The 23,082-nt window shown below is 42.2% G+C and overlaps 1 protein-coding gene across 3 annotated transcripts in view; it reads left to right on the top strand.

The window, feature by feature from the left end:
- The window catches only part of LOC115468775 (golgin subfamily B member 1-like), a 133,054-nt gene that overhangs the window by 30,436 nt on the left and 79,536 nt on the right, over window positions 1–23,082 (top strand). For all 3 annotated transcript variants that reach the window (XM_030200754.1, XM_030200751.1, XM_030200753.1), the window contains exons 7-11: window positions 3,777–3,956; window positions 4,844–4,966; window positions 5,857–5,970; window positions 7,938–8,247; window positions 11,814–11,929. In XM_030200754.1, coding sequence (XP_030056614.1) covers window positions 3,777–3,956; window positions 4,844–4,966; window positions 5,857–5,970; window positions 7,938–8,247; window positions 11,814–11,929 — 843 coding nt within the window. The remainder of the gene's footprint in view (window positions 1–3,776; window positions 3,957–4,843; window positions 4,967–5,856; window positions 5,971–7,937; window positions 8,248–11,813; window positions 11,930–23,082) is intronic.

Genomic DNA, 23,082 nt, shown 5'->3' with positions numbered 1-23,082 from the left:
ATCTTTCATGGTTGGATCCAAACAGTTTGGCTATACTAAATGCTTCTTTTGAGGCGGAGGAGGTATCTTGGGCTATACAAAGAGGACTCTTGGGTAAGACTCCTGGATCTGATGGCTATAGAGGAGAAATCTATAAGATTCTGAGAGAGAAGGTTGTATCCCTGCTGACTTCTGTTTAATACTGTAGTAGGAGGGGGACGGTTGCCTGAATTCCTGTGGCTAGCCCAGATAGTCGTTTTGCCGAAACCAGGTTGAGATCCACTAAAACCATAGTCATATCAACCGATCTTGTTGCTCAATTATGATGCTAAATTATTTGCAAACGTTTTGGCAAACTGTCTATCTCATATACTTCCTGATATGATTGAGGACTCTCAAGTGGGTTTTGTTCAAGGCCGCAATATTACTAAGAATGTGAAAAAGATTCTTACTACTCTAGAGTTGGCAGCTGGTCATGATGTTCCCTTAGTGTTGATCAGTTTTGATGGTGAAAAGGCCTTTGACAGGGTAGTGTGGGACTTTTTGTTTGGTATTGAATGCTTATGGCATACAGGGTTTTTTTCAGGAAGCTATACAGGCTTTGTATTTTCTTCCTCAAGCTCAAGTGATGGTGAATGGATTGCTTTCCTCCTCCTTCTCAATATATCGTGTTACCAGACAGAGTTGCCTGCTCTCGCCACTTTTGTTTGTCCTTACTCTGGATCCCCTCCTACGTGACATTCAGAGGAATCCAGACATACAAGGCTTTCAATTAGGTTCAAATACTTTTAAAATAGGAGCATTTGCTGATGATTTGTTGGTTCATGTGATTAATCCCCAAGTATCCATCGGGGCTTGGTTAGAATGCATGACTGAATTTGGGGATTTTTCAGGCTTTAAGTTAAATCTTGACAAATCGGAGGCATTGCAAAGGGCAGGGGTTCAGGGTTGGGTTTGGCGGGAACGTTATCCGTTGAAATGGGCCGGTGAATCTTTTCAATATTTGGGGGTGTTGTTGGCTATGGAGACTTTGAGACTATATAGTTTGAATGTTGATAGGTTGTTAACAGACACCAACCTTCACTTCAAGAAATGGAGTCATTTACTGTTATCTCTAATGGGCAGGATAAATCTCTTTAAAATGATTATTTTTCTTCGCTGGCTCTATGTTTTACCATTATGCCTTTTGTGGAAAGATCTCCAGCAGTTAAATAGGATGTGTAGGAAATTTTTGTGTGGGGGAAAGAAACCGAAAATACGTCTAGAATATCTCTGATTTGCGCTATAATCAGGCTTGTATTTTCTTCATCTTAGGGATTGGTTGTTTGGTACTGAGCAGTTTACGCCTACGTGATGGGAAAGGGAATTGTTTGCACCTTGGCATTTGAATTTTCTTTTGCATGCCCAGACAAAAAGTTTGCCTTGCTCTTGTCGTAGGAGTGTATTGCTTCAGCCACTGAGAGGTATCTGGCAGGCTTTTTTGAATTGTTGGAATCAATTATTGCCAGGGCTGGAACCTGGACAGTTTAAGAGATGAGCGGACATGGGCATTGTTTTGATTGAGCATTTTCTCAATGAGGAAGGTGTTGTTTATTCTTTTCAGAATTTACAGCAGAGGCTTTCCCTAACTCACACAGATTATTTTGCATATCGGCTGTTGCACCACTATTATACTAGCTTAGAACACAGGGCTGTGCATATGAGGCTGGGTCAGAAAATTCGAGATTTTTTGCAAGTAGATGCTTTTGGCCAGGTTTCTTTATCAGGTCTACATAGAGCTTTGGTTTCTCTTCTCCCTCTCTGGGAGTATGGTCCTCTTAAGGAGGTTTGGAGTAGGGATCTAGGGTACGAACTGCAGGGGTTGAATTTCCAAAAATTGATTAAAGCTATTCCAAAGCAGGTTGGAAATGCAGAACTTCAGGTGAGCCAATACTGAATACTCTACAGGGCATATATATCACAACATCAGGCTGCTAGAGCAGGTTGGGTGCCTGCTGGTCAATGCTCCAAATGTCAGCAGGGGGACAGTACCTTTTTTTTCATGCCTTTTGGTGATGTAGTGGCATTTAAGAATTTTGGAAGTCGCTTCATCGATACTTAGGGATTCTTTTTGGTCATCGTGTAGTATTTTCCTGGAAGGGAGTCTTTCTAAATAAATGGGAGGCATATGGGATTTTGGATAAAAATTCACGCTTATTACTGTGTAAAGCTTATGCATTGGGGAAAAAGTGCATACTTAAGCTTTGGATGCAGGAGGAACTTCCCTCTTTTTGGTATTGGATGAATAGACTGCATGTCCTTATTTTGTGGAGGCAAGATCTGTTCGGAATTCTCCATGTGGAAGAAGAGCTTTCATGTGTATCTGGAATTGTTACTTGCAAACTATCTCCCATAAAGCAAGAAGCGCAGTATTGAATAGATTTCAGAGTATTTCCTAAGTTGGTACAGTTATATTGGGGGTTATTTTTGGGGTTCTTTGCTTGGGTAGGGGAGGGTGGATTAAGAATACTAGACGTTATCCTTTCAAAGATGACCTGGGATCATAAGATTCGAGATGTCAGGTCATCTCAGTGTATGTTTCAGTTATGGGTACAGTAGGGTTGGGTAGGGGGGGGGGGAGAGGTGATCTTGTTGAAAGGGAACCAGGGTAATGAGGGGGGAGGGTGTGGGAGTCTTCTCACAAAATGATAATGGGATCATGTGTTATCCAGCTTTTTGCTGTTTGAAGTTTTTGCTTATCATTCTGTTATGCTTGATTGCAGTCATGTTGTTCTTGTCTAGACTTGATATTTAGTTGTTAGATGTTGGATATGTTTGATCCTGAATAAAAATCATTGAAACTTAAAAACTTTTTGGATTTGGAAGCGTTAGTGCCAGTACCAGAAAAGGAGTGGGGAGTCAGCAGTTATTTCAGTTACCTTATAGACCAAAAGGTGCTCTCTTATTCCAGTACTTTCTTGGATCTCAGGCAAGTAAGTCAGGCAGTATGAGTGATTAATTTTAGAATGGAAATCCAGTGTTCTGTGTTGCAGTAGTGTGGCTTGGCCACTGGCAAAACATATGAATGGGGTGCTGAAACAGCAAATGTAGCACAAGATGTGCTGGGCCACAGGGACATTGATCCTACCTTGATAAAGCCGGTGGTGAAACTGGTCCCAGTCGGCGGTTGAAAGCTAAGTGCCCTTTGATTTACTGAATGCTTAAGAGCGTGTTTGGACATATTTACACGTACCAATACCTGCACAGAATTATGCTGCTGATTTGAAGACACAGATTTTTTTCTTTTGTCTTATTTTTTTTTTACTTAAGAATTTTGGAATTACACAATCATAAGAAAAATAAAAATGTCAGAACTTTTGAAAGAGGTTTTTGGCCAATGATGAGGTAATAGCTCTAGAAGTACAATTGGGTGTATAATCACCATGTACTGAGAGCCTTTTGAGGTCTTTTTCCTCCTTGCTAATTTTTAAATGGTAGCAAACATTAGAGTCTATTATTCACAGTATTTGGTTGGAAGTTATTCATTAATATCTAATGCACTCAGTACCATGGGATTTAACTGAGCCATGTTCTAATATCTCTGAATCTTTGCATACAGTTAGCTTATGTGCAAAACTCATTTGAACATAGGATGCCCTGTGGTAGCACACAAAATTGTGCAAAGAAGGCATACAAAGCATCCTGCATGTCATTATATCGGCCCATAAAATATTAAAATTTGCTCAAATTTTTTTTATTTAATTGCTAGCTAAGGTTCCTTAAAATCTGTTTTTCTTCTCTGGACTGTATGGAATCAGGCACCTGTGAATGAGTCCTCAGTGCAGGAGATGCAGAGTCTGATTCAGAGTCTTACATGGAAGATGGGGGACCACGAAGAGAGATACAGTCTTCTCCAGGAGCAGAATCAGAGCCTTAAAAACCTTTTCAGCAAGGAGAAGCAACATTTCCAGGAAAGAGAGGCCATGTATGTGGAAAATGTAAGTCAGTGTCATGCTTGAATTCGTCAATGGCACTAATGTAATCATCATTCTAAGTAGTTTTTGATGGTCTGTTAATTTAACAGATCAGAAGCAATTTATAATATTCAGAAGTTGTGACCTGTTTATGGATTTCAAAATGTATCAAATCCCTGTAATATAAGCTAACTTGTTCAGACTATCCATTTGCCAGTTTCTTCTACCGTATATTGTATTTTTCTCCCTTGTTTTTGTTGTTTATTTTTTAAATAAGGTATGTCGTCCTGTTGTTACAGCTGTGCATTGTGTTTTTAAAGATCTCCTTCGGCACACCTAAAGCTTGTATATTCATTCATGCATGTTTACATGATTCCCTCATGGGATTCTGGTAAAGATGAGTACATCAGTACTTTGTTTTACTTAGGTTTATAATGATTGACATGGCTGAACAAGCAATACTCTTAGAAGTTTTGAACACCAGTACCTATGCAGGAACAAAATCAAAATCAATTACATAGGGCTTCTCTTACAAAGCCCCGCTAGCTATTTCTGCTCATCAAATGAGAGGAAGCCCATTCAGTTCCTCTCATTTGCCGTGCAGCAGCCACTAACGCGGCTTGGTAAAATATGTCCATAATTTATTTCCAAAAATGCTACTGGTTTAGTATTGTGAAATGTCTAAACACAGTGTATGAAAAAAGAACTAATTTTGTTTAATAAAAAATGTTATTGTAGTTGTGGAATTGCTTTGGTTAAGGTGTGCTTTCTATTTTTTCTGGCTTCTAGATGTGTCATTTTGGAGGATTTCTGTTATGGTGATGTTTTATAATCAAGAAAAACAAAGATGGCATATAATATTGAAGTGCACTTTCGACATATTAAGATTTTCAGTTTCTGGTTGTTTTCAGATACGTGTATTTCAAAACATCATTCAGGAAAGAGAGAAGGATCTTATGTCTCAGGCGCAGAAACATGAGCAGGAGCTGTTTAAACTAGCTGCAAAATCTGATGCAAGTGCTGATCTAGAGCAGGTAGGAGAGTTAAGAACCTTTGACCAGCTGATTAGAGCAGAAGAATGTTCTAGAACTGTTTGAACTTGTTTTCCTATCTCAAATACTAATTAAACCAAACATGTGTCCACCACTTTTTTTATTTTATGTTGTTTTTTTTGTATGTGTGTTTTTAGCATTTACAAAAGTTCTGACATAAATTTTAGTTCATTTGTTTACTTTAAATTTATTTATTAGGATTTATTTATCACCTTTTTGAAGAAATTCACTCAAGGCGGTGTACAATTATGTTTATTTTTAATGGTGATACATATGAAAAACTGACCTGTAAAATACGTTTGAATAGTCAAACCCACCCATCTCATTATAAATGCTTCATATGCTTTTACACCATGGGGTATATGTACTAAGGCTCGTTAGCGTTTTTAGCACACCTTTAAAATTAAGGTGTGTTAAACGCTAACACGCCAATACATTCCTATGGGCACATTAGCGTTTAACGTGCGTCAACCATTAATGCACGTTAAAAACGCTAACGCGCCCATAGCTCACTTTAGTAAACATATCCCCATTTGTAAAGTGTAGCAGTTGGGCAAACTGGCTAGAAGAGTTAAGTCAGCAGCATGTAATTTTTGTCTGAAAATGTCACCGTCAATGGCCTATTTAATCTTGCATGCTGATAGCGGGAGGGGGGCCCCCATATATGGGCAGCAGTGTCTACCAGCCTCTAGTCTACCACCTTTTGAGTGCCTGTGATTCAAGAAGTTAATAAGGAATTGACCAGAAAATTACTCTGCTTCTTCTGGGGTATGGTGTTTAGGGTTGGACATTTGTTTTAGTTTGTGAACCAGTCAAGTTGAACATTTTCTCCTTATTTTGAAATCTTTTATTTTGTGTTAAATTTCTGCTAGTTATTAAAAGCCTTGAAGCAAAAGTTACATGAAAAGGAGGAAGTCTTGCTTGGTAGAAACCAAGTGATTGATGTGCTACAAAAAGAATTGGATAGCAAGGACCAGCAGCTGAAGGTAGGAAATAGTGTCCATTTGAATATCATCTTGCAGTTAGTTGAAATTAATGCAGACTGTCATGGGCAATAGTCTGAAAGAGTTTTTAGTAGACATCTAGTTTATGTAGGAGAGAGAGTCTGGTGCAGCTAGTTAGAATACAGTTGCCTTTTTGTTTTCCTGGTGCAGTGGGAACTGTTGGGGGGGGGGGGGGGGACCTCTGTGCAACATAGCTTCTGGAGTACATTCCTTTGCTGCAAAGTCCATCGTGTTAATAGGTGCATATGCACGATGGAGTTACATGTAAAAGAGTTGAGTAGGTCAAGTACACATATCCCAAAGGTATAAGTTGTTAACTTCATAAGCTTGCCTTACCAATCTTCTTTTTTAGCATTTTCACCAAGTTTCCTATATTGTCATATCTTCTCTCCTTTTGGGTCAGTTTTGAGCATTGCACGTCCATAAAGGTAACATACGATAGTCAGTTTATATTACAAGATTTAAAAAAAATGTTTTATTGTGTGTTGACACTGTAACATAGTAGATGTAAATAGCATAATATGCTTTAATATGTAAAGTTATTTGAATATTTTTTGTGTTGATATTTTTTATTGCCCAAGTTTAGATTGATCTTGTTGTAAATAATAAATAATGCACCATCCTAGACTTAGAATGGCAGAATATCAAACACTGGATGGCTGGATAAATAAATTCTATAGTAATGTGTATGTTAACACTGCATTCATAACTGATCAAGTGGTTTGCACAGTTTGACATTACATAAATTCACGAGAATGGTTTTTAACATGGAAATCTGATAAAGCACATCCACAGTGAAAATATATGAAAGAGATTTGCATATAATGGAGGCAGTATATGTAAATCAAGTTCATGCATATCCGTTGTGGATATCCTGAAAACATGACTGAAAGGGGTACTCCAGGAGTGACTTGGGAAACACTGTTTTGTAAGGCACGGTGCCTAACTCTACTGGCACGTAACTCGAAAGGGCCATGGGCAGTCTGAAGTTGTGTGCATAATAGACTGCAGCCTCAGCACGCCTAACATCGGCATCAGCATTTACACCAGGTTTCAGCTGGTGTAATTCTGGTGCCTAAAGAAATTAGTTCCCTTCATAGAATTGCACTTAGCAGTGCTATATATATTTTTTTCTGGCGCCAAATTTTGAGTGCCATTACTGAAGCCAGTCTAGTGAGTGCAATCCTAGTTAAAACTGTTGGATATGTTAGGTTATGTTGCAGTTACATTGTAATTATGAACATAAGACTTGCAATACTGGATCAAACTAGGGGCCCATCTAATCCATATCCTGTTTCCAAAGAGGCCAGTCCAGGTCTGGATGAGTTCAAAAAAGTAGCAAGATTCCATGATGCTACTTATCCCCAGAGATAAAAAGTGGCGTTGCTGGGGTCTTCCTTAATAAAAGTTTATGGACTTTTCCTCCAGGAATTTGTCCAAACCTTTTTTAAACCCAGCTTTAACCACTTGCTCCGGGAATGAGTTCCAGAGTGTAAGTATATGTTAAGTGAAAAGTTATTGTCTCGTATCTATGTTAAATGTTCTACTATGTAACTTCATGGCATGTCCCTTAGTCTTTGAACTTTTTGAAAGAGTAAACAATCAATTCATGTTTACTTGTTCCATTCCATTCAAGATTTTATAGACCTCTTATCATATCTCCCCTAAACCATCTCTTCTCCAAGCTGAAGAGTCCTAATCGCTTTAGCCTTTCCTTTTATGAGGAAAGGTTTGACCCCCCCCCCTCCTCCTCCAAGCAGTTTATATCAGATAAAACAATCAAATACATGATAAGATAGCACATCAGTAAAATAGAGTAATACAATATATTTTTTTAGTTTAAATGCATTTTAACATTGATCTTTTAGTGTGTAATTGAAAGAGCAACTATTGGAATATGTAATTAAGTATTATTTTCTTTGTACCTTAAAATCTTTTTGATTGCACAGGAAATAAATGACACAAACAGACGTCTACATGTGGAGAAAGAAAATCTGCAGTCTAAGCTGGAGGCTGAGAAACATGTAATGCGAGCTCAGCTGAGGGACATGAGGGAAAAACATGAGAATGAATTGAAGAAGTTACATGAGGTGCATGCTGCCATGATACAAGAAATTCAAGAGAAACATGAGCTGGAACTTCAGGAGAAGGATCAAGCCGTGCTACAACTTCAGAAACGAGCAGAGAGTAGCGAGAGCAACTCCGAGCAAGCCCTGGATGCAGATGCTGTAATGAAACAAAAAGTAGAGAAATTGAAAGGTATTAGGTGTATTTATTATTTATCTTAAAATTTTGATCAGCATTAGATTTCTGGCTGTTCTTTGGCACTATGCTTAGGCCAGTTAGGGGACTACTCATGGAAATGGAACAAAATTTTCTTCAGTAATCAGGCACATAAGTGGGTGATGTCATTGCATGGCGCTGAGACTGAACAGTCTCCTAGAGTGCATAATTAGTGTAAACGTTCTGCGCATGAGCGGCTGCAGTCCTCATTTTTTTTTCTGACTTGTTGAATGGATATGGAAAGAAAGTTCTCCCTTGCACTGTTTTCTGGAGGTGGTTTTCATTGCATTTCAAAAAAGAAAAATGGAGAGAGGATGGTTTTGCATTTAATTTTTTAATTTTAATTTCTTATTTCTTAACCTCTCAATGCTCATGCATGGCCCAACATGTGGAAGACAGCTCCAGAACTTCAACACACATATCAGAGTAATGGATGTCTGATACTTTTTAGGCACCAGGCTAAATTTAAGCACTGCAGGAGAAAATCTCCTTTCACTGAAAAGGATGATTTTCATTGATCATTATGAGAATGAGGAGAGGCCCCTTCTTGTACACAAGGAAATAAAATGTTTTCTGCCAGAAACTGGCTACTTCTACAGATTCAGGGGCCCTTTTACTAAAGGGTTGGCGTGCCCAATGGGCTTGCCATGCCACCAATCAGGAACTACCGCCTGGCTACCACAGGAGCCCGGTGGTAGTTCCCATCCCCAGTGCGCGCCATTTCCAGCACTTCAAAAATATTTTCTATTTTTGTAGCACTGGTGCTTTCCCAGCGGTAATCGTGCAGCTCCATGCGCTGCCCAGTTACTGCCGGGTTAGCGTAGGAGCCCTTACTGCCACCTCAATGGGTGGCGATAAGTGCTCCCCCCCAAAAAAATGGCTGTGCGGTAAGTAGTTCACTTACCGTACAGCCATTTCTTTTTAAAATAAGAGACAGCCTTTTACCACAGCTTAGTAAGAATACCCCTCAAGTAGGTATTCATCTGATGAGGTGGCTTCCACTTCTCTGCACAGTGCTCTACTCTCCAAATTCCAGTGCTAGAGATCTGGCTCAGCGCAGCTTTGGAAGGATGCTTCTCAACCTAAGGCACAGTTAACTCAAATGGCATGTGCACAGGTCTGAGTAAAAGCCATCTTCTATGCTGAATACAGACTTTTTTGTAAACATGTTTCCCATAGCCTTTTAAATATAATTCCCTAAATGTGCAGCAGAAGCAAGCATTCTCTAAAATTACACATTTACAAAAAGATAAGCCTCACTCAGCCCCTTGCATGTGCAGCTGGTGGCACTTACACATGGAAGTACCAGCAGTTGAGGCGTGGTTCCAAGATGGCGATTTAGACGGACGCACCTGTGTTTGCTCCTGAGGAGGCTTGGGTTTTCTGTTCCGTTGGTGCTTCTGCCGCCTCGTTTTTTCGGATGGGGAAGCGGAGGGGAAAGGTCAGGGAACTTCCCTCGGTTCCCGAGACCATCCCAGCGTTGAAACAGTCGACCCTGCCATTTTCGAGGCAACCATCGGGGCCTCGGGGAACATCGACCCCTACTGCAACTCTCGACGTGCAGCAGCTGATCGAGAGTCCTAACGGGGCTTCCTTGAGCCCTGTAGATCGTATTGCTCCGCCCCAGCCGGGAAGAGAGCTGTTTGCAGTCAGTACAGCGACGGAAACCGAAGTGGCTCAACCGAACCTGTTGGAGGGCAAGTCTGCAGCTACAGAGAGAGGACCTCATGAACGAGAACAGTTACTCAAATCAGCTTTACAGGTATTTCCTCAAGATATGGTATCAAAATTATCTCGAGCTGAGGCCCAACCTCAATCTCTCCCAGCTTTGAGTGGCGTGGTTAGACCAGCAGTAGTGACACTTGAGTCACTATGGGACATGGTGTACAACATTCAGGCCTCTATGCAGCATACATTGAAAGAAAATACTGGTGATATTAAACTTTTGTCTGAAGCTGCGTTGCTCCAAGCGCAAGTGTCAGCACAACAATCCTTGAAAATAGATAAAGTGAATAATGAACTTCAAGAAATGGGGAACTTGGAAACCGTATTGGTTAAAGATAATACTTACATGCATAAACGTATGGAATACCTGGAGAACCAGGTTAGGAAATCTAACCTTAGGTTTCTAAATTTCCCCAAATCTCCTTTAATTTCTCCTATTGAGATGGTTAAAAAATATATGACTGACTTACTTGGAATGGACAAGGACTCACTACCTCCCATTACTCGAGCCTATTATATCTGGAATTCAAAGGGGACTGTTGGAAACCCCCCAGTAGTAGGGGATGGAATGAATCTTACTTCCTTCCTGGAAAGTTCATTGGATATAATTACACAGAGGTCAACTATGCTGGTCACTTTTGCATTGGAACCTGACCGCAATGCTGTTTTAAGACTTTCCTTGAGACATTTAGAAAAATTGTTTTTGGGCTCAAAGGTGCGAGTTTTTCCAGATCTCTCACGGCCTACACAAATAAGGCGCAAGGCTTTTTTGGAGCAGCGCCCTAGAGCGTTGGCACTGGGAGTAAATTTTGTGTTACGTTTTCCTTGTATTTGTAATGTATTGCTGGAGGGTAAACAGTTTCAGTTTGTAGACCCAAAACAGTTTAAAGAATTTCTAGATGCTAGAGCCGAAGTGAATGTAGTATGCCCACCCTAACAAGCAGGCTAGGGTCGATAACCCGAGGTGGCAACCGCTAAGATTTTTTTTTTTTTTTAATTTCCTTTTGGTACTTTTGAAATCCTGGAATCTAATTTCTTTGTTTTGTGGACAAATAGGCGGATGAATATTTTCTGTCAATTATTTAATTGTATTTTGAATTTCATTGTAAAATAATGCCGATTGCATATTTACACTTTGTTGTGAAAAATTGAATTTATTAATAAAGATTATAAAAAAAAAAAAAAAAAAAAAAAGGAAGTACCAGCAGTTAAACATGTAAGAGCTTTATTCCATGAAATTACATATATAAGAGCAGCCGATTAATGAGCCAAGCTCCTAAAGGAAAATAAGGCTATTTAAAATACCAGACAGTTAATTTGCTGCCTCAGTTGCTCTTTGAAATCCCTGACCAAAATGGTATTTTAACATTGCTTGTGAGTGCCTTGGAGGTGCAAAAGCTGACAGAGAAAATTTAAAAACTATACGTGTATTCGTGTGTAGGATTGGGAATATACGTGTATATTTGGACTGCCCATCCCATTCCCAGAGCACACTCCCTTTGATTTGTGAATTCCATAGCAATTACATGTATAGGTAATGGCATTGGAAAATTGGCATTTATCTGTGCATGCTTTCTGCATTTATCCATATAAGTATCCACGTGTGCAAATGTCTTGCAAGGCTTCTAAAATTACCTCCTATATATATTAAAATAATTGTTATCCAGAAGTAAGTACTCCAGCTCAATTTTGCTAAACATGTAAATGTATTCTTCTAGTACACTTCTAATTTTTGGATATAAAAAATTAAGAACCGGAAGTGAGATACATTTTTATAATTATCATTTTGGCAGATTTTTGAAATAATTGTTTTTCAGCACAAGTGAAGATTAAAACTGATGAGGCAAGCAAATCTGAAGCTAAGTTCCTTAAAATAAAAGCTTGGTCCAAATCCAGAATCAAACAGTTGGAGGACGAACTAAAAAGTTTACAGGTAACTTTTTTATTATTATTTTTTAAAATAAAATACAATTTCTATAAAACATTTTATAACTATTCATATACATGTGGAAACTCTGTTTTCTTTGACTATAAGAAATCTCTCTTAACTAACCCCCCGTTTACTAAGCCACGTGGCAATGCTGACACAGCTCATTCAAAGTGAATGTACTGTGTTGGCATTAACACACCCACAGCCGCTAGTGCGGCTTAGTAAACGGGGGTAAATACAGAGTGATTATTGCATTGAAAGAAAGCAGTAGTTCATGTTGTACATCATACCTCTTATATCTTTGTTATTCGGAGGGCTTAATAAATGTTTCTTTGTTATGTTGAAATAATGGGAAACAATGTACCATGTTTGGAAATTCATTGTTTCAGTTAATCTTTATTTACTCATCACTTTCCTGAAGTCAGTATTTTTACACTCTGTTAATCTATATTTTCTGTGCATATATGGGGGTAATTTTATAAAGTGATTACAAAAAGAGTTCTTATATCTGTGTATTGGGCCACACACTTTTATGAGTAGATGTCCTGACAAGCTTGTGTATAATCGTTCCCGGGGGCATAATTTGGGCAAAATGAGGGTGGACTTGCAGTGTATACACATTTGTATAAAATACGTAGTTCTCCGAGGACAAGCAGGCTCTCATAGTCTCGCGTGTGAGTAGACACCGATCCGCATTGTGTGGTCTGGCATTTATGCCCGAGTTAAAACAAAAAACCACAGAGCCTTGTGAAACACGAATCGTGCTCCACTGCGCATGCGCGACTGTCTTCCTGCCTGCTGCGAGATCGCTGTCCTCTCAGTTTTGTTTTCTCTGCATGAGGAGAAGTTGCGCTTTTTCAGTGTGTCTTCACATGCCCGGGTTTTGAGCTTTTGAGTGCCTTCAGCCTTTTATTTTTTCTTATCCTTTTTCGCCTTGTTTCTTTAAATAAATAAATAAGAGTCCCTTTAGTTTTTTTGCTAGGTTTCTTTTGTCCGCATTTAAGTTTCCTTTATCTTTCGATGTGAGCTGCCTTTAGGCCTTGACTCCGGTTGGGAACCCCCATTTTTCGTTCCTTTGCCCCTATTTCAGGCACCATCGAGCCATTTGATTTGGCCGGCAAGGTCTTCCCTTCTGTGTCCACGAAGACTCCCAGTGGCTTCAAACATTGCATCCGGTGAAACCGGACCATCTTGGGAAAAGACACTCATTCTTGGTGTCTGCAGTGTCTTGGGCCCAACTATAGCCTTGCTAACTATGTTCTCTGCCTTCGTATGAAGAAGAGAACCCAGGTTTCCCGGGAGGCTCAACGTGAAAAGAATTTTGTAGCCAGGTCCGGTTCCTCCGCATCAGTGTTGAGTGTTGCACCAGTATCAGTAAGCATGGCTGCATCGACCTCAAGACACTGGAAGCAGTGAGGCTTCAAGTGGGTCTTCACCTGTCTCGAGGCCTTCTGTACAGGTCCTCTGAGACCATTCCTCATCGGATTCAATGTCATCCTTGGCACCGAGGAGAATGGATAATGTTCTTCGGCGAAGGCCAAGAAGCACAGTTACCGATCATCCTCGATACACTGTGCCAGGAGCTCTGGGGAGCCGAGGGACATGGCATCCGAGAAGCGTCGGTGCTGTGAGGACCGTTCTCCTTCCATCCAGGAGATGCCAATGCGATTTTCTCCATGCAGCCAAGATCCTGCCCCTGTATCTGCCCCAGCGGTTCTGCAACCTATGCCTCAGCCAATGCCCTAGCTTTTCCTGATGTTAGCCCTCGATGAGCACATCTTGGCCTTGCTCCCTGAGCTGCTGGATGGCCTCACGCAGCGATGTGCTACGGTATCGAGGGTGCTTGCGCCTGCCATACGTTCTGCTGTAGCTCCACCTGGCCCTCAGCCTGTGCAGTCTCTGATGCCAGCCCCACTTGCAGCACTGGTGTCGACTGCCACCCAGTCTGGCACCCCTCTGACATCAGTGAAGGAAGCTTCGCTGGGGTCGAGGCAGGAGCCAGTCTCTCGATGCCGCTCTCGAGGACATAGTTCCTCGGCATCGAGGCAGGTTTGATTGTCTCATAGAGAGATTCTATCTGATACCAAGGAGGGGAGCGCTCATGGAAATTGGAGGAGGATCCCAGATACTTTTCCTTCGATGAGTCTTATGGGATCCCTTCTGAGCCCTCTCCACCACCTGAGAGGAGACGGTTTCCACCTGAGAACCTCTTTTCCATCTTTTGTGAGGGAAATGGCTGATGCTATTCCATTCCCTGTAGACATGTGCCTTTTATTATCTCATTTATTAATTTTTTTATACATATTTGTATTGAAGTTCATAACCTATACCAGTGCCCTTGATTTGCTGTTACGTGATGTCAGATTTTATTATGCTTTTATATATATGTTTATATGCACTGTCATACAATTGTTGCATTATATATACTTCTTTTATGTATATATTTTCTTATATATGCTCTTTTATGTACATGTATATATATATATTATTTATATTGGACAGTGCGTATCGATATGTTTATTCATGTAATTATTTTAGTATACTCTCTATGTATACCTAGTAATATTCCATATTTTATTAATTGTTTTTGTCAATTCATATGTTTGATATATTATGTTCGTATGTGTGTTATATTTTATTTATTATGATCTATGATAATTATTATATATTTGTTCATTGTAGCCCCTGACGCAGCCCTAGGTGGGCGAAACACGGCCTGTGTCGGGCGATTTGTTCATACACGGTATCTTCAATAAAATCTTTTTGTTGTGACATTGATCTGCTGGCTTTTTTTCCGACATGAAGGATGAGCCCAGAGCCAAGATGCTCGAGGTCCAAAGGAGGCTGCAACAGTTCCTCTCCACGAGATACTCAAGGCAGTCCTCGTTAGGAACCGGGCATCCCCTCTGTCGGTCCCTGTTGTCCCCAAGAAAATTGATACCCAGTACCGGATCCATGGTGAACCTGGGTTTGTGCGGCCTCGGTTGTCTTACAACTCCATGGTTGTGAAATCTGCTCTCAAAAGAGCCAGAAGTAGTAGGGACTATGCCTCGGCTTCCCCAGGCAGAGAAGCTAGAACCCTGTATTCTTTGGGGAGAAAGATGTACCAGGTCTCTATGCTCATATCCCGCATTCAATCATACCAGCTCTTCACGATCGTTTACTTGTAGAACTTGGTGAGACAGCTGTATGACTTGGTCGATACGTTCCCTCTGGAGCAGGCCGAGCAGAAGAAGAAGAGGGAGGATGCGTCCTATCCTAGAACTGAGGACCTTGAACAAATTTCTAGTCCAAGAAAAGTTCAGGATGGTTTCCCTGGGCACCTTTCTCACAATGATTCGGAAAACGATTGGCTATGTTCTCTGGACTTTAAAGACGCATATATTCATATTCTGATACTTCCTGCCCACCAGAAGTATCTTCAATTTCGGCTGGAACACATCACTTTCAGTAACGCGTGTTTCCTTTTGTCCTTGTGTCAGCTCCCAGGGTCTTCACCAAGTGTCTAGTGGTAGTTGCAGCATCGCTACGTAGACTGGGAGTCCATGTGTTCCCATGTCTCGATGATTGGCTGGTGAAGATTAGCTCAGAGGAGAGTGCTCGGGAGTGCGGATGACTATTTGGGTGTTAGGACTACTAGGGTTTGTCTTAAACTACCCCAAGTCCCATCTGCACCCTGCCCAGAAATTGGAATTCATAGGAGCCCTACTCCACACACAGAAGGTTCGAGCCTATCCCTTGGAGGCCAGAGCAGACAATCTAGTCCTGCTGGAGTCCAAGGTTCGGGCCTCCTGGCAGATCACAACTTGACAGATGTTGAGATTACTGGGCCATATGGCCTCCACAGTGTACGTTACACCCATGACATGTCTTCACATGAGACCAGCTTAATTGACCCTGGCTTCTCAGTGGTACCAAGCCACGGAAAGCCTGGATGATTTCATCTAAATGTCCCCAGAACTTGTTTGCTCTCTTCAGTGGGGGACAGTTCGACTCTGGGACTTCCATTCCAAATTCCTCAGCTGCAAAAAGTGCTGACAACGGATGCATCTCTCCTGGGCTGGGGAGCTCATGTCATGTCATCACTGCCGAAACCCAGGCCAAAGTATTGGCTTGCTTATCCGACATTGCTGCCTGGATGTCCAACCACCAGCTGAAATTGAACATGGCCAAGACCGAGCTTATTGTCTCCCATCCCAAACCCACTTTCCCTCTCCCTCCACTCTCTATCTCAGTTGATAGCAACCTCATCGTCCCCATCTCATCTGCCTGCAACCTCGGAGTCATCTTCGACTCCTCCCTCTCCTTCTCTGCGCATATCCAGCAGATAGCCAAGACCTGTCGCTTCTTCCTCTATAACAGCAAAATTCACCCTTTCCTCTCTGAGCACACCACCCGAACTCTCGTCCACTCTCTCATTACCTCTCGCCTTGACTACTGCAACCTACTCTTCACTGGCCTCCCACTTAGCCATCAATCCCCCCTTCAGTACGTTCAGAACTCGGCTGCACGTCTTATCTTCCGCCTGGACCGATATACTCATATCACCCCTCTCCTCAAGTCACTTCACTGGCTTCCGATCAGGTACCGTATACAGTTCAAGCTTCTCCTACTAACCTACAAATGCACTCGATCTGCAGCCCCTCCTTACCTCTCTACCCTCATCTCCCCTTACGTTCCTACCCGTAACCTCCGCTCTCAAGACAAATCCCTCCTCTCAGTACCCTTCTCCACCATCGCCAACTCCAGGCTCCGCCCTTTCTGCCTCGCCTCGCCCCATGCTTGGAATAAACTCCCTGAGCCCATACGCCAGGCCCCCTCCCTGCCCATCTTCAAACCCTTGCTCAAAGCCCACCTTTTCAATGTCGCCTTCGGCACCTAACCACTACACCTCTATTCAGGAAACCTTGACTGCCCCAACTTGACATTTCGTCCTTTAGATTGTAGGCTCCTTCGAACAGGGGCTGGCCTTCTTTGTTAAACTGTACAGCACTGCGTAACCCTAGTAGCGCTCTAGAAATGTTAAGTAGTAGTTAGTAGGCTTCACACTCAAGTTACTTGGTTCTTTCAGGAAACGAATCTTCAGACCAACCTCCTGGAGATTCGAGCAGCCTGGAACGCTGTAAAGGCTTTCAGAGATCAGCTGTCCCATGAAATTATTCTTGTTCAAACAGACAATCAGGTTGCAGTGTATTACATCAACAAGCAGGAGGGCACCGGATCATGCCTTCTGTGTCAGGAAGCTGTCCGGATGTGGTATTGGGCTTGCCTGCACGTTATGTTCCTTCGAGCCACTTATCTGGAAGGTGCAAACAACACCTTGGCCAACAGAATGAACAGGATAATGCAACTGCACGAGTGGTCTCTCCACATGGGCATGGCCTGCAAAACCTTCCGAGCATGGAGCACCCCCTCGGTGGATCTTTTTGCCACTCAGATCAATCACAAGGTCCCTCAGTTTTGTTACAGGCTTCAGGCCCACGACAGACTAGCTTTGGATGCCTTCCTCCTCAATTGGGGGACAGGCCTCCTGTATGCTTATCCTCCAATACCTCTAGTAGGAAAAACTTTGTTGAAACTCAAGCAAGACTGTGGAACCATGATTCTGATCACCGAGGCAGATTTAGTTCCATCATCTGGAATTGTCCTCCGAAGAACCGTGGAGATTGGAGTGTTTTTCGACCTTCTACACTTGACTGAGTCAGGTTTCAAGACCAACTCCATAATGGTTCACCTTAGGGCAATTAGTGTTTATGATCAGCATGTAGAGAGGGTGGACAGCCTTTAATTGTTCGCTTCATGAGAGGTTTGCTTTTGTCAAAGCCCCCTCTCAAACCTCCACCAGCGTCATGGGATCTGAATGTCGTTCTCACCCAGCTGATGAAAGCTCCTTTTGAGCCACTGAATTCCTGCCATCTGAAGTACTTGACCTGGAAGGTCATTTTCTTGGTGGCTGTTACTTCAGCCTGTATGGTCACTGAGCTTCAGTAGTGGATGCACCTTATACTAAGTTTCATCACAACAGAGTAGTCCTCCACATGAATCCTAAGTTCCTGTCGAAGGTGGTGTTGGAATTTTGTCTGAACCAGTTGAATGTCTTGCCAACATTCTTTCCCCAACTTCATGCCCATCCTGGTGAAAGCAGCTTGCACACCTTGGAGTGCAAGAGAGCATTAGCCTACTACATGGAGCAGACAAGGCCCCACAGACAGTTCACCCAGCTTTTTGTTTCTTTTGATTCCAGCAGGATGGGGGTCACCATTGGGAAACACATCATTTCTAATTGGTTGGCAGATTGCATTTCCTTCGCTTATGCCCAAGCTGGGCTGACCCTAGCGGGTCATGTCACTGCTCATAATATCAGAGCCATGGCTATGTCGGTAGCCCACTTGAGGTCAGCCTCCATTGAGGAAATTTACAAGGCTGCGACTTGGTCTTCAGTCCACACATTCATATCTCATTACTTCCTTGGGCAGGATACCCAACGTAATAGTCGGTTTGGGCAGTCAGTGCTACAGAATCTTTTTGGGGTCTAGAATACAACTCCACTCTCCTAGGCCCATTTAATTTTGTTCCAGGCTGCACTCTCATTCAGGTTGTATATAGTTTTGGGTTAATCTGTGTTTTGTCCGTGCCATTGTGAGGCCCAATTGACCACCATTTCTTGTTCTGGGTGAGCCTGGATGTTAGGGATTCCCCATACGTGAGAATATCAGAGCCTGCTTGTCCTCGGAGAAAGCGAAGATACTTACCTGTAGCAGTGTTCTCCGAGGACAGCAGGCTTCATATTCTCACAGTCCCACCCACCTCCCCTTGGAGTCATCTTTTTCATTATTTTATTTTCTTATTTTGCTTTAAAATTAAACTGAGAGGACCGCGTTCTTGCAGCGGGCGGGAAGGCACTCGTACATGCGTAGTGAAGCATGGCTTACGCTTCACAAAGCTCTGGTTTTTTTTTACTCGGGCATAAATGCCGGACCGGATGACGCAGATTGTCTACCCACACGTTAGAATATGAAGCCTGCTGTCCTCGGAGACTATCTGCTACAGATAAGTATCTTTGCTGTATATGCATACTGCACACTTACATATTCACATCTTTACAACAGGTATAAATTTGTGTGTGAGGATGTGAGCTGGGGCTGGTTCTGAGTACTTGTTTTATAAAGGCACATTGCTTCTGGAGAAATTTTGTGCAGCTATGCAGTGTAGAATTTGCACAGACACCAGGAGGCAGCAGCCACTGCTATTGCAGCCTTGTTTTACTGCCCATGTGCAGCTGATGTTGCCTTTTTCCTTTGCTTCGTCCTCGTGAGCATGTAGAACATGATTTCAACTTTTGTTGTAAGGAAGAAACAGTAGAATCAATGCTTGGTTCTATGTGGTGGGAGAAAGATGGTCTCAGCTGCCCATAGGGGGTAATACAAAGGAGTCAGCAGCAGCATCATTGGCCTGAATGTTGGAGGAAACCAGAGATGCAGGATCCATTCCAGACTGAACTGAGGTCTTATTTGGAAGATGGTGGTGGGAAGAGAGCCAGACAACTGAGCATCTTTATGGTGGTGGCATAAAGAACGAGCAATAGGAGTATGGATACTCGGCATGGGGGTGCAGATAGTTGAGGGTGTTAGAGTCCAGTATGAGATGCAGTGAGAAAGAGGTAGGATCTTGGGTATGGTATGGAGAGAAAGAAAACACGTGTGGAAAATAAATCGTAAAAGCAGGGATGAGGGGTTGGGCTTACAGGGGGCCTAGAGAAAAAAAATGGGATTGTGTACCTTTAACAAGGGTTTTCTGTGAACAATAGGATTGTTTATCATTTATTGTTACTACATATTTTCCATACTCCTAAATCCAAGCAGGTCAAGCTAATTTACAATCAAAAGTTTAAAAAGTCAGAAATGAACTCCATAGTCCTTATAGAAAAGTCAACCATTCACACAAGAAAACAGACATACATTTATAGAATGTACACTCAGAAGTCTTAGTCTAAGCTACACCTCAAAGAATAATAAATCTAAAATTAAATAGCTGGTACCATTTGCACAATCTCATAATGAATCCCCAACTTGCCTTCCAAAGGCACATGTATAAAAGTGGACCTTCAACTTGTGCCCTAAATTTCTTATGTCAGCCACACATGGTGACATCATCTGATGGTACCAGTCTTGGACTTCTGCTCCTCTAGAGCCCAGAAAAACCCAGAAGGTTTTTTTTGAGCATGTGCGAGATCTCCCACCTTCATGCATCTGCTCTTATCCCATCTGTTATTTCAAAGGTTCAAACAGCTTCAGCCGATTAGGGGATGGCAGGTGGATTTGTGTTTGATTTATCCTGCTGCCCATGGACAAGCAGGATGTGTCAGTCACACAAGTAACTCCCAAGCTTAGGGTTGCAGCAAAAACTTCAAGCTGTTAGGAATAGATTTACAACCTGTGTATGTTATGGTAAGGTGAAGCTGTTAATATGTACAGAAGTACAGACTGAAATCTCAGTTTCTTGAAGAATAACCAACTTTTTATTGAGATATGTTAAAGAATAACTCAACTTCCACATAGGATCTGAAATCTGAAGCCATGTGAGATTTATCATTGCTGATATACAACAGCTCAACCAAGAACTTTCTTATGCCTAAGTAATTGTGATCCTCAATACTTTCAGCACCCAAATTGCTTTTTAAATGAGGGGGTAGCAATATATCAATAACAAAACACCCAGCTCCCTACAATAGCACCTATTTTCACAATCTGTAGTAGAAAGTTGCTATTGGATCAGTCAGAGCCGCATGCTACCACCACATTGGCATTATACTTAAGCCAAACCATTGGTCTGGATGGGCATTTAATCGTCATCGATCCAACTTTGCAATTTAGTATGCTTTTTTTGTATACATTTTTAATAATATATTACGCTCATTTTCCTAAATGTAGATACAAAAAGTACTTAACTCCACATGATTTTCATTTTCAACCAAAGTGTTCCACTGGTATAATCCAAAATCATTAAGAAGACTTTTCCTGCTGACATGAATTCGTGTTTCGTCGGGGTCTATATCAAGGTTTGTCTGAAGACAAGTAGAGTTATTAAAGATTTTAAACAAGAAAAAGAAAAACAATAGTACTTTCAGTCCAATAGCAATACTTCATACCACACAAGTTATCTTTGTCGCAGTTTAAAAATGGCCGCAAAGTTTTTTTTTATTTATTTATACTCCCGTAATGTCAGCTGGTCAAGGGAATACCAATCAAGTTCAGGGCTGGTCTTACACAACCAATCAAACACAGACTCTAAGTTAACATCATCCAGTCTGCCTCCCTGTTTAAACCCCCCAGGGGCCATTGCTTTTATGTTTCAACAATTTTTATTGATTATCCAACATGTTAAACACAGCCAACAAGCTCAATATACAACAAATTGATTATCAAACCCTACTTAAAACGAACAAGGTAATAAATTCCATCATCAAAGTTTTAACAATTTTCTCCCCTTCCCATCCAGACCTTTTGGCCTCCTCCCCCCCCCCCCCCCCCCCCCGGGGTTTTATGTTCATATCTGTTTGTTTCAACACTTTTATTGAAGGCAACAACAAGATAACAAAGCCCAAATTACTATATTAGCAACATGTCCCTCCCTGTACTGAGTATAGCCAATACACTGGGCCTTCTGAGCCTTCATTTAACCTTTTAATAAACCCCCTCCCCTCCCCTCAATCCACCATCCCACATCCAATCCTATTATCTCTACTGCCCCCATCCCCCCTCTCCCATCCTATCCCCCCTGTCGCATAGACTTCCACCCTGGGCGGCCCCTAAAGGCACCCAGGATGATTGCACATGAATCATTCCTTCCCCTCCCTTTCTATCCCAAATTTCTTTAGGATAAGGTATTACTTTCACCTTTCACATGGTGTTGATAAGGAGGCTACGCCCTCGAGGGCTCAAACTGAACAGGTAAGGATTCCATATTGCCAAAAAGGCCTTCCTCCTTCTGGGGGATCCTCTAGCATCTCTAGCTTCCCAAGTCGCCAACAGATGCACTTGATTCCTCCAGTGCCAATATGCCGGGGGATCCGGCGATATCCAATATTGTAATATAACTTTTCGAGCTACTAGGGTCAACTTGTGACACAAAAGAGTAGCATGTCTATTCATAGGATAGTATGTTTTGGGTTTATCAAGTACAACTTGCTCTACTAGCCCCCAAACCACCCAACCCAATATGCGAGACAAAAACCGTCGCACTTGTTCCCAAAACTTCTGTACCCGGGACACTCCCAAATAGCAAGAAAAAACGTATGGCTATGTTGCCTACGTTTGGAACAAGTGGCCCCCTCGTGTGAATTTTTATGTACCAATTGTACTTTGGCCATGTATGCTCGAAGTATCACCCTTGCTCCACATTCCCTTAATCTTTCATCCTTAGTCACTAGGGGAATATTCCTGAGGAACCTCCCCAAATCTTCCTCCCATCTTCTCTTTAACCCTGTAAAGTCCCTGACTGGGATCCCTTTAATCAGAGCCTTCCATATCATCATGCTGATCAATCCATAGACTGGTGGGTTGTGTCCATCTACCAGCAGGTGGAGATAGAGAGCAAACTTTTGCCTCCCTATATGTGGTCATGTGCTGCCGGAAACTCCTCAGTATGTTCTCTATCTCAGCAGGTGGTGGTCACACACAGCAGCAGCTCTGGCTAGGCCTCCAAGCCTAATTTTTAGGTTTTGTTGAGTGCCTGGGGTTGAGGGCTCTTCTTGAGCAAGTGCAAACCTGGTGGTGCCAGGTCCCTCCTTTTCTCCCCCCTCCCGCTGGCTCCGTTAAAAAAAAAAATTTAAAAAATTTTGAACGTCCTTAAAGGCATTTATTTCGACGTTTATTTAAACGTTTATTGCAGCTACTCACTGGGACACCAGGTCGTTACAGCTCGGAGCGGAAAGCAGGTAATTTTTACCTTTTTATAGTGGGCAGGGGGTTCCCCGATTGATCTCCACATGGCCGATGGCGTCGGAGGGCGAGGGCGCAAAGAGTCGCTCCCCTGATCGCTTGGGCGCTTCTAGAGGGGATGCGGGGGTCTTAAAGTCTGATTCGCCCTTGTTGGGTGACAGTTTCGTGACCGATGAGTGTCCCGGTCCTTCCTCCGGTGTGGCGGTTTTTCCCGCC

This window comes from Microcaecilia unicolor, chromosome 4 (genome assembly GCF_901765095.1).
Source record: "Microcaecilia unicolor chromosome 4, aMicUni1.1, whole genome shotgun sequence".
NCBI classification, from domain to species: Eukaryota; Metazoa; Chordata; class Amphibia; order Gymnophiona; family Siphonopidae; genus Microcaecilia; species Microcaecilia unicolor.
The sequence above is the reverse complement of the archived record's forward strand: the minus strand, read 5'-3'. Positions and strand labels throughout refer to the sequence as shown.